The 12,373-nt window shown below is 42.2% G+C and overlaps 1 protein-coding gene across 3 annotated transcripts in view; it reads right to left on the bottom strand.

The window, feature by feature from the left end:
- Positions 1–10,699, bottom strand: part of Nemf (nuclear export mediator factor) — a 60,019-nt gene extending 49,320 nt beyond the window's left edge. The window contains exons 1-6 of one of the 3 annotated variants that reach the window (XR_008218547.1): positions 10,536–10,699; positions 9,763–9,831; positions 9,512–9,614; positions 7,891–8,016; positions 4,836–4,984; positions 2,932–2,999 (exon numbers count right to left, since the gene is read on the bottom strand). Coding sequence is in view for 2 of the 3 variants with exons in the window: in XM_052739683.1 (XP_052595643.1) it covers positions 2,932–2,999; positions 4,836–4,984; positions 7,891–8,016; positions 9,512–9,614; positions 9,763–9,831; positions 10,536–10,594 (574 nt within the window). In the remaining variant the exon portion in view is untranslated. Of the gene's footprint in view, positions 1–2,931; positions 3,000–4,835; positions 4,985–7,890; positions 8,017–9,511; positions 9,615–9,762; positions 9,832–10,535 lie in introns of those variants that run through there. The other 2 variants (XM_052739683.1, XM_052739684.1) reach the window with 2 other exon arrangements.
- Between the last annotated feature and the right edge of the window lie 1,674 nt (positions 10,700–12,373).

Below are 12,373 nucleotides of genomic sequence, written 5' to 3'. Positions count from 1 at the left end.
TAAATATCAAAATATATAAATATCAATTGGGGGCTGGAGAGATGGTTCAGTAATTAAGAGAAATTGCTAATCTTAGTGAGGATGTTGGTTTAGTTTCAACAATCACAGTGGCTTATAACCACTGTGATGCCAGTTCCAGGGGACCTGACTACCTCTTTTGACCTGTGTGGACACTAGACATACATGTAGGTACTCACATATATATAAAAAGTAAAAACAAATATTTTTAAAAAATCAATTGTATTCTTAACAAAAAATGAAACTAAGAGGGGCTGGAGAGATGGCTCAGAGGTTAAGAGCACTGTCTGTTCTTCCAGAGGTCCGGAGTTCAATTCCCAGCAACCACAACCATCTATAATGAGATCTGGTGCCCTCTTCTGGCCTACAGGCGTATGTGCAGACAAAACACTATACATAATAAATAAATAAATAAATAATATCTTTGCCGGGCGGTGGTGGCGCACACCTTTAATCCCAGCACTCGGGAGGCAGAGCCAGGCGGATCTCTGTGAGTTCGAGGCCAGCCTGGACTACCAAGTGAGTTCCAGGAAAGGCGTAAAGCTACACAGAGAAACCCTGTCTCGGAAAAAAAAAAAAAAAAAAAAAAAAAAAAAAAAAAAAAAATGAAACTAAGAAAACAATTCTATGGGCCAGTGAGATGGCTCCACAGGTAAAGGTTGCCACTGCCAAGTCTCATGACCTGAGTTCAATCCCAAGACCCCCACACATTGGAAGAATTGACTCCCGCCAAGTTGTCTTCTGACTGAGATCCACTGTGCACCATGGCTTGAGTGTGCCCACTCTCACAAAACAAATTAAAATATAATTATTGCTTTGTTCTTTATTTTTGCAGACAGGGTCTCATTATGTCATAGTTGTCCTGGAACTCCCTATGTAAACCAGGTTAGCCTCAAACCCAGAGACCTGACTGCCTCTTTCCAAGTGTTGGTATTAAAGGCATGAGCTATCATGCCTAGTAATTTTTAAAAACTATCAACACAAAAAGAAAATCCAAGCATTTAAGAATAAAATTTATCTTTTTTTTAAAAAAAAAAATAAAATTTATATACACAAACTATAAAATACTCAAAAGAAAAATCCAAATAAATGGTAAGATGTTCTTTGTTCACAAAAGACTCTGCAAATTCAGACTGCTATTCTCCCCACAGAATCAATGCAACCCTCATCAAAATCCTAGCAAATTTTTGTTGTTGTAGAAAGTAATACTCCAACTCTAAACTGTACAATGAAATGCAAAAGGATAGTCAAAGGCTTCGGAGGAAAAAAGAAAGATCTAAGAATATTTAAATTACCTAATTTCAAAAGCCATAGAAATCTGCCAAGATAAACTGTAGCAGGAGGATCACCATGGATTTAAGGTTGCCTGCACTACATAACAAGTTCAAGGCTAGCTGAACCATGCCTGTGTCAAAACCAAAGCAAACCAAACAGACAAAAGGACATGGTAAGGCTGAGAGGGACGAGAGAGAATGAATATCTGGCAGAGGCTATCAGTCTTGAGGTCCACAAACTTTGTAAAATTATAAAATAAATACTGGGCTGGAGAGACGACTCAGAGGTTGACAGCATTGGCTGCTCTTCCAGAGGTCCTGAGTTCAATTCCCAGCAACCACGGTGGCTCACAACCATCTATGAGATCTGGTGCCCTCTTCTGGCATGCAGTCATACATGTTGTATACATAATAAATAAATAAAGTAATATAAATACAAACAACTAAGCTAAGTGGTTTTTAAACAAAACAGTTATTTGAAAAAAAAAAAGCAAATACTCTGTATTCTACAATACTGAGGTACTGATAACATATTCTGTATCACTTTTATTTATTTATTTATTTTTTGGTTTTTTTCAAGACAGGGTTTCTCTGTGTAGTTTTAGTGTCCGTCCTGAACCTTGCTCTGTAGACCAGGCTGGCCTTGAACTCACAGAGATCTGCCTGGCTCTGCCTCCCGAGTGCTGGGATTAAAGGCATGCGCCACCATCGCCTGGCCACTTTTATTTTTTAAAAAGATGTGTTATTTATGTGTATTATGTGTGTATGTAGGTTTACTTGCATCAAGGGCAAACAAGAGCTCATGGAGGCCAGAACAGCATCGGAAGCCCTAGAACTGGTTGTGTTACAGGCATCTGAGAGCAACAAGTGGGTACCGGGAACTGAATTAGATCTTTATGAGCAGCACGCACTCTTCACCACTAAGTCATCTCTCCAGCCACTGTGTTTATATTTGAGAAAAGGGCTACTCATCCATCTGTCCCAAGTTGGCCTTGAGCTGACTGCAAAGTCAAGGGATGACCTCAAACTTCTGATCCTCCTGCCTCCCAAGGGTACTGGGATTGTAGGTGTGGACCATCAGGCCACTTTGACGTAATGCTGGGGGTTGAGCCCAGGGCTCTGTGAATGCTAAGCAGGCACTCTATTAACTGAGCTATAAGCAGCTCCATCTGTACTGTTTTTAAATAAGATCGAACCAATATAAAAATCTCCATCTTTCAGGACAATGAAGCTTAGTGGTAGACGGCTGCTGATCATCATAGAGCCCTGGGCTCAATGTCCAGCACCACAAAACAAACAAAAACTTCTTTCTTTGAGAATAAAACCATAATTACTCAAAAGATCCCTTTTAACTTCTTGTTCAAAAAAAATAATAATAATGCTTTATTTTTATTTATGTGTATGTTATGTAAATGTATGCCTCATGTGTGTGGATACCCATGAAGGCCAGAAGAGGGTATAAGATCCCTTGGAGCTGGAGTTATAGGCGGTTATGAACCACTGGTCATGGTGCTGTGAACTGAATTTAAGTATCTTTCCAGCCCCTTGCTCAATTTTTTGAAAGGGAAAAAAAAATTTAAATATATTCGTGAAAGTGTTGTCACACAAACATCTTACTGCAAAATGCAGGAGTACTCACGAAGTAATGGATTAAGAACTCTCTTCAGCAGTTCACCCTTAGGAACACTAGCTAGGACTTCAGTCAATCTGTGGACAAAATTGGCACATTTTTATCATCTTATACTTAATAAACTTTATAGCATTATTCACATTCATATTACCTTCATCTACATCAATTTATTTAATCTTTCTTTACAAGAGTCTGAAATTATTCTTGTAGATATAAAAAACTAGTCCTAAAAGTAATTTATCCATGAGCTAGAGATGGCTCAGAGGTTAAGAACACTTGCTCTTGCAGAGGACCAGAGGTCCCTTCCCAGCACCCACAACTGGTAGATCACGACCATCTGTAATTCCAGCTCCAGGGGCTCTGATGCCCTCTTCTAGTCTCTGTAGAGCGCACAACACACGCACGCACATACATGGGCAAACATGTGCACACACACTCACTTTAAAAGGAATTTTTTTAGCCGGAGCTGGGTATGGTGATATATGATTATAATCTTGAGTCAGAGGTAGATGGAACACCCTGAGTTCAAGGCCAGACTAGGCTACACAGCAAGACTCTATATCAACACACACATACACACTCTCATGATTTATTCACAATTAGAAGGTTATTGAATGTTAACCTGAGACAAATCCAGGTTTTCTATAAGAAATCTGTATTTTTTGGCTGGGCGGTGGTGGCGCACGCCTTTAATCCCAGCACTCGGGAGGCAGAGGCAGGCGGATCTCTGTGAGTTCGAGGCCAGCCTGGGCTACCAAGTGAGTTCCAGGAAAGGCGCAAAGCTACACAGAGAAACCCTGTCTCAGAAAAAAAAAAAAAAGTATCCTTTGGAGCCGGGCAATGGTGGCGCACGCCTTTAATCTCAGCACTCGGGAGGCAGAGCCAGGGAGATCTGTGAGTTTGAGGCCAGCCTGGACTACAGAGCGAGATCTAGGATAGGCACCAAAACTGCACAGAGAAACCCTGTCTCGAGAAACCAAAAAGAGAGTCCCCCTTGGATCTACTGCAATGGCAAGATGGAGCAGTTTACAGTTCAGCAAGCCCTCCCACTGATTCTGATGAATGCTGAGCTTGAAGAACATCAAGTGGACTACTAGGTGGCAAAGCCTGACAGTCAGAGAGGCTGTAATTAATCTCACCTTATCCTTTCACTTTTTCCTGAATAAATCAGAACCACCCACACTACACTCTGCCTGCCTAACGTATCTGTCTTCTCACAGAACAGTGAAGTCAGCACCTCACTTTGCCAAGAAATCAGAAGCACCAAGAAACACAAACAGCGCTGGGCGGTGGTGGCGCACGCCTTTAATCCCAGCACTCGGGAGGCAGAGCCAGGTGGATCTCTGTGAGTTCAAGGCCAGCCTGGGCTACAGAGTGAATTCTAGGGCAGGCTCCAAAGCTACACAGAGAAACCTTGTCTCAAAAAAAAGAAAGAAAGAAAAATCCAAACTGTATATAAAAAGACATCTACTTGAGGGCTGGGCTCGGTGGTGTATATCTTAATCCCAGCCGTCTAGAGGCAAAGGTGGATCTTTGTGAGTTCAAGGCCAGCCTAGTTTACACACAGTGTTCTAGGCCAGTCAGAGCTGCATAGTGAGACCTTGCCTTAAAAAGAGGGAGAGCCAGGGCGGTGGTAGTGCACGCCTTTATCCCAGCACTCAGGAGGCAGAGCCAGGTGGATCTCTGTGAGTTCCAGGCCAGCCTGGGCTACCAAGTGAGCTCCAGAACAGGCACCAAAACAGGGAGGGAGAGAGAGAAGGAGACATCTGCTACCCACAAATAAAATGTAATTGCTCATATGCATGTTTATACAATTCAGTGTTATACAATTAAACATATTTAATTCAATTTTTTCTGAAATCTAACCTAGTTTACGTTTTAATACAATATGATGATTGTATAAACACTGTTACCTTTCTAAAGTCAGCAAAGGTTCAGCAGCTCTGGCATGATCAATGGGATAGTGTTCACGAACAGCAAACTTAACATCATCTGCTTCATCAGTTCGAAACCTTAGAATATTTAAAATTAGGTACTCATAATCTGTAAGAACAATGTTCCCCTGCAATAGAGTAAAATATAATTTAATGCATTTACAAATCAGTCTTGAAGCATCTTAAAAACTGAAAAAGATGTCTCAGAAGACCTATAGCTACAGAAGTGAAACTGCAAAACAAAACCCAGCAGGCCATCTAAGTAGGGCTCCTTGAACTGACCCAACAGGCTGTGAAATGAATTCTAAGGACTCCAAGTTGGAAGCAACCTAGAGTAACCTAGAGCAAAGAACCTAGAGCAAAGAACCCAGAGCAACTTTACATTCTTTGTCTGCTTACTGCACAAGCTACCTGTAGTACTAACTGTGAAAACCTAACAGTTGAGTGCCTTTAATAAGCGTGCCAAAGCCAAGCATGAATGGCATTTGCCTATAATCCCAGCACTCAGAAGGTCGGAGATTCAGGAGTTCAAGGTAATTCTTGGCTACATAGCAAGTTTGAGGTCAGAGTTGAGTCTGTCTCACAAACCAACAACAAAAGTTCCAAGTTTCAAAAAAATTCAGGTCAAGAGAACATGAAATGTAAATGCATGAAAGTATGAAATAGCATAGTATAAAATGTCTGATAAAGGACAACAGTGTGGTGTAGCCAGGTGTGATGGGGCACAACTATAATCACAACATTCAGAAGGCTGAGGCAGGAAGATTCCAGATTCCAGGCCAGTCTAGGATACGTAGGGAGCCCTATTTTGAAGAGCCAAAAAAAAAAAAAAAAAAAGCAGGTTGGGGACACTGCTCAGTGGTTAAGAGTGCACACTGCTACTACACAGGACCTGAGCTAATTTCCAGCACCCACAGCAGGCAGCTCACCACTGCCTCTTACTCCAGTCCCAGGGGAATCTGAGGATTATTTTTTTGGCCCCTGTGAGCATTTGCATTCAAATGCATTCGTGCATGCCCACAAATACACATAATTAAGACTTACAAGATTCATTTTTAAAAATTAGGGAGCTGGAGAGATGGCTCAGCAGTTTAGAGAAGCTGTTACTCTTCCAGAGGACCAGGGTTCAATTCCCAGTCCCTACAGGGTGGCTAACGACCATTTGTAACTCCAGTTCCATGGAATTCAGCACCTTCTTTTGACCTTTTGCCCTCTACAGCAACCAGACAGAGGTTTTTGTTTCTATTTTTAAGACAGAGTTTCTCTAGGTAGCCCTGGCTGCCTGAAACTCACTCTGTAGACCAGGCTGGCCTCGAACTCAGATATCTGCCTGCCTCTGCCTCCCAAATGCTGGGATTAAAGGTGCCACCATTGCCCCAATACTGAAAATCTTTTTTACAAAATTAAAAAAACTAATTAAATAATCCCTCCCCTGCTACACTACTTTCTCATCTTATGTTACTTTTCTCAGAACTGCTCCTACTAAATGTATCATAACTTAAAAAAGTTTTGAATTTTTAGTATTTTTGTGTGTATATATGCATACACACACACACACACATATACATATATGCTGTGTGTGTGGTGGAGATGGCATATGAATGTGTCACACTCTGTGTGTGAATGTCAGAGGACAGGTCTGTGGAGTCGGTTCTCTCCTTCCATCTTTATACAGGTTCCAGGGAATGAACTCAGGTCTTCAGGCTTCATGGCATGCATTTTTAGCTCCTAAGCCATCTCAACAGCCCAAATTTATCATAAATTTATATTTCTCAGTTTCTTAAGTTGGTCTTAAGTTGCAGTGATCCTCTTTACACACAGTCTAATCAACCCTAGAAACACTAATCCTCAAAATTCCAGACATGAAAGCTAGGAGGAGGCTGGAAAGATGGCTCAGCGGTTAAGAGCACTAGCTGTTCTTCCAGAGGTCCTGAGTTCAACTCCCAGCAACCACATGGTGGCTCACAACCATCTGTAATGAGATGTGGTGTCCTCTTCTGGCATGCAGGCAGAACACCATATACATAGTAAATAAATAAATCTTTTAAAAAAAAAGAAAGAAAGAAAGAAAGAAAGAAAGAAAGAAAGAAAGCTAGGAGGTCAAATTCTGGTCCACAGAAAGGAAAGAGCAATCTTTAAAATATATAACTCACAAAGATCCGCCTGCCTCTGCCTCCCGAGTGCTGGGATTAAAGGCGTGCGCCACCACCGCCCAGCTTAAAATATATTCTTAACAACTTCCTTTCACAAATACCACAATGACTAAAAAGATTTCCAAGCGCACATTCTCATACATAAATTCTTAGTATTCACCACTAATTCATCACTTATTGGATTTCTAGAACCTAGACAGTATGCATACCTCCTTGCTCAGATCCTTCAAATGGAAACTCCCTAAAATCAATGATACATTGGAACAGAAAAATCATGAATGAAGACAGCCTACAATGCAATTAACATTATGTATCACTGTTTAACAAATATTATAAAACATTAGTAAAAACTAAGTGTACAATACACAAGAACGTGGTGTTATGTCCAAGTTTAAAAAAGTGTGTGTGTGTGTGTGTGTGTGCGCACTTGCGTGTGTCTTTAATCCCAGCACTCAGGAGGTAGAAGTAGGTGGATTTCTGGGAGTTTGAGGCCAGCCAGAGCTACACAAAGAAACCCAGCCTTGAAAAAATTTAAAAAAAAAAAAAGACTATTAGCAAAGATGTAGAATTAAAATAACTAATTTTTGTTTTCTTTTTTTTTTTTTCCGAGACAGGGTTTCTCTGTAGCTTTGGAGCCTATCCTGGACTAGCTCTGTAGACCAGGCTGGCCTCGAACTCACAGAGATCCGCCTGCCTCTGCCTCCCGAGTGCTAGGATTACAGGCGTGCGCCACCACCACCTGGCTAAAATAACTCTTAATATCATCAATTATAACGACAGTGCTAAACATGACGAACACCTTAAACATAACACTGAATGAAAGGAGTGAAAAACAAAAAGGGCATATTGCTCTATTCCTTACTCCTCTCAATTTAACTTACCCTATCATAGAGCTCAATGATTAAATGATAAGCAGCTTCATCACTTCCAAATTGGAAATCCACAATTCTATCCACACCAAGCTGTTTTGCACTGACTAATCTCCGACTCTTCAAATGTTTTCGACACTAGCAAGAAACAGAAGAAAAAAAGCATTTATGCAGTAAAAGTAAATTCCTAACTACCTGGTACTAGTTTATGAAAATTAGTTTTATGCCACTGAGAATATTTAAATGGTAAATAAAACAGTATTGTCATAAAACAAAAGCTTACAAATGATAATTAGAAGAAAAAAATTTTTACATATTTATTTATTTGGGGTATGTGTGGTAACACATGCATGCCACAGTGTGCATGTGGAGGTCAGTAAATAACTTGCACGAATGAGTTCTCTTCCACTCTCCAGGGATCAAACTCAGGTCAATAGGCTGGTAGCTTCTGTCCATTGAGCCATCCTGCCAGGCCCTCATGAGCGGGAAAATCCTTAAGCCTTTATTCTAATAACTTCTAACTGAAATGGTTGTTTTGTATTCTATTTTTCAGAATAATGATGAGAACCAGGGCAACTACTGACTTACCATACACTAGGCATTACCCTGCTTATGTCATATACCAATAGCTCTTTATTTATCTAAAATACCTTCTGCTCTTTTGAAAAAAAAAAAAAAACTTATCATTTAAGTAAACAAACATACTTAACTCATCAGATTGCTAAGAGTTTGTTATTGTTTTCTGTTTTGTTTGTTTGTTTGGGGTTTTTTTTTTTTTTGAGGCAAAATGTCACCCAGTAGCCCAGACCAACCATCCTACTTCAGCCCCTTGAACATTGGGGTTACCACCAAACCCAGCTCAAGAATGTTTTTAGAGTGACACATGATGGCAAACTCCTGTAATCCTAGCACACGAAGAAAGATCATCCTAAATTTGAAACCAGTCTGGTCTAATATAGCAAATTTCAAGCTGGGAATGGTGCCACATGCCTTTAGTTCCAGCACTCAGGAGGCAAGGGAGGCAAGGCAGATGATCTCTGAGTTTCAGGCCAGCCTGGTCTACACAGCCAGGGCCACACAGAGAAACCCTGTCTCGAAAACAACATCAAAAAAGAGCAAGTTCCAGGCCAGAACACACTGTGTGAAGATCTGTCACTGTGACTGGTTTAAATAAAAGCTAAACAGCCAATAGCTAGGCAGGATTTTCAGGGCAGAGAGAATGCTGGGAAGAAGGATGTAGAAGCCAGAGAGCCTCGAAATGAGTGGGACACATAAATAGGATAGAGGTAAAAGTCACATGGTCGAACATAGATTAATAAAAATATGGGTTAATTTAAGTTATAAGAGCTAGTTAAGAACAAGCCTAAGGTATCAGCTGAGCTTTCATTGTAAGAAGTCTCCATGTAGTTATTTGGGAGCTGGCAGGTCGGACAGAAAAAGCATACCAGCTCTGAGGATCTGAGTTGGATCTTACCCCCTTCCCCTCGGAGAACTGACTCTCCACAAGCTGTCCTGACATTCACTTGAGAGCCCCAACTTGTGCCTGTCTGTTGTTTCCACCTACATACACATACTTACACACAATCAATACATAAACGTAGTTTTAAAAATTAGCTTCAAACTTAAAATTTACCTTCATGGCAAAACTAGATGGCATCATGTTCTTAGGCCACTCAAATTCTGTTGTGTGAATACGTATACCAGATTCAAGTAACAATGTAGCTTTAAAATCAGGTCTGTTCAAGAGAAAGTCAAATTTTTCTTTAGGGAATTGCCAAAGCTTACTCTCTGGAAAAAAAAACAAACCTAAAATGCAGGTTAAAAACCAACAAGAATGTCATTTTTTTTTTTTTTACCAAAAGTAAGTCTATAAAATATCCTTACTTTTGAAGCCGAATAAGATATGTCTTGTTATCCACATCATAAACATTGTTTACTCTCATCCCTAGCAAGCTGCAAAGATAAAAAGAAACAAATAACAAAATCATGTTCTTGTTTGAAGCAAAACTTTCCGTCATTTATTAAGGTTGAGGAAGGGGTATTCTTCAGTAGGATATCAGGACCACCTGCTAAGGTTATCATCCAAATAGACATTTAAGCACAAAAATGGTCTGTTGGCCTCAGGAACACCAGATAACTGCCTTCATCTGAAACAGCCCAGGACTTCGGGGGAAATACAGTAAAACTTAATCTCACTGATTTATTACGAGTGAGAGTAGCCGAGCCCCACGAAAATACGACAAAGCTCATACAGTCAAAGACAAGTTCAGCATCCAGGTCCAAAACTGCGAATTACAGCTGGGGGTAAAAAAATGGCATGGGTCCCCCTCTTTGGGATGGAAGGACGGGAGTTCCGAAGAAACCAGGCCGCCAGTACGGGGCAATGGCCATCACTCTGGCACCTCCAGTGTTTATCAGATCGACCCGGCAGGATCCCGCTGGGCCAGCGCTAGGGACAGGCTGCAGGCGGGCACACGTCCCCGGGGGTCTCCCGAGGGCCCCGGCCCCGGAGGTCGGCCCCCAGGCCTCACCAATCCCCGGGGCACGGGGACGACCGCGGGGATCCCGGGCCCGTCTCGCGGCCACCCGGTGCCCGGCCTCTGCTTCCCGCGCTCCTCGCGCGAGCCTGCACACCCCGTACCACCGTACCACCGAACCTGGCATTCAGCTCCGCGAGCACCGCGCGGAGATCAACGGTGCTGAAGCGGCTCTTCATGGCTAGGGTCCCGGTCGCTACCGCAGTCCTCTCGGCTGCTGACCCGACGCCCGGCCGCTAGGCTTCTGCGCACGCGCGCTTGGCTCGTCTCTACGGCAGCCCAGACGACCCAATATTTCTTGAAGCGAAAGTGCGTCGTGTGACTGGGAATTTTGGTTCAATCATGATCAGCTCGTGGTTTTTTTGTTTTTTTGTTTTTTTCCCCACTGTATTAAAACAACTCGAAATAGGGCCAGCTACCTTCTCGAAACCGCGTCCCTTCCTTGAACATTGACAGGATTAGTTCATGTCGACCTCCACAACGGCACAGCTTGTCAGTAACAATTTTGAAGCGAGTTGGAGGAGAATTTCCCCTGGAGGGCGCTGGCGCTCAGGGTGGAAGAACAAGGGCACTTTCCAAACGCGATTTTGAGCCCAGAGAAAACCCGCATTGTTGGCATTTCCGCATCCAGACGAGTCCCTAGAGAGGGGTTCCTCTTTTGATGGGTAGGACCCGAAGTAGGATTCTGCAGCGTACTGCAGGATTCTCATTCAGCTTGAATGTGGTGGGTGTGCTATACAGCCTGAGTTCCATAAATTCTTACCACCTCAAATATTCAAGAATTTAGCTAAGATGTCAGATAAAAATAAAGCGTGAGTTCCTGTGGGAGAAGGAGAATAATTACTCCTCGCCCACATCCCAGCGTTCTCTGAACTTCTTCTGGTTCTGCGCGCTACTGATTCATGAATTATTCCGGGTCCAAATATATGCTAATTAATTAGTCTATTTTTTTTTCTTTTTTAAAGTTCTAGTATTAGTAATAAACAAATTTAAAGAAGAAAGATCTATTAGTTTTGGACAGTAAAGGGCGTGTGTGTGTGTGTGTGTGTGTGTGTGTGTGTGTGTGGTTGGTTTTGAGACAGGGTCTTGTTACGTAGTCCAGGCTGCCTTAGAATTCTCTATGCTCTTGCCTCAGCTGAAATTACCAACACTCTTAGCAAAGCGGGCAAACTTTAGACCAGTGATGTGTGTACTTAGAAGTTAAAAGTCATAAGCATTCAAATGACCGATGGGTGAGACCCTGCAGAACAAAACACCAAAAGCAGGAAAAGGGTCAGATTAGTATATCTAAATACATAAGGATTTTTGTAATTATTATTTGGAGTTTTTTGAGACAGCGTACTGTCAAGGCTGGTCTAAATGCACCATATAACCTAGGGTGGCCTCATACTCCCTCACCCAGTCTCCTTGGTTTTGGAAATACAGGTACACACTGCCATGCCCACATCATAAGCCTTCAACATTGGCAAATGTCTTGATCTGTTTGCTGTTGCTGTAACAAAATGCCAAAGGCTAGACGATACATAGTTTACTTCCTTCACAATTTGGAAAGCTGGAAATCTGAGATGGAGTGGTCTTGTCTGTTTCAAATTTAACGAGGGTTGTCAGGCTGCATCACGTGTGAGAAGGAGGGAACAGTTACAAGGGGAGACAGGACACAGCAGGGACTCAAGAGGCCAGGCTGCTGCTGCTGCTGCTGCTGCTGCTCTTTTCTTCTCCTCCTCTTCTTCCTCCTCCTCCTTTTCTTGTTTTGTTTTGTGAGACAGGGTTTTTCTGTGTAGCCCTGGCTGTCCTGGAACTTACTCTGTAGACCAGGCTGGTCTGGAACTCACAGAGATCCTCTTGCCTCTGCCTCCTGAGTACTGAGATTAAAGGTATGCACCACCACACCTGGCCAGGCTGCTCCTTATGAAAGTTTTCTTTCATGGGAGTGAAACTGTTTTCTCCCGAGATACAGG

This window comes from Peromyscus californicus, unplaced genomic scaffold, assembly GCF_007827085.1.
Source record: "Peromyscus californicus insignis strain IS unplaced genomic scaffold, ASM782708v3 Scaffold_15__1_contigs__length_86483966, whole genome shotgun sequence".
Taxonomy (NCBI): domain Eukaryota; kingdom Metazoa; phylum Chordata; class Mammalia; order Rodentia; family Cricetidae; genus Peromyscus; species Peromyscus californicus.
This window is presented reverse-complemented; position numbering and strand designations above follow the sequence as displayed.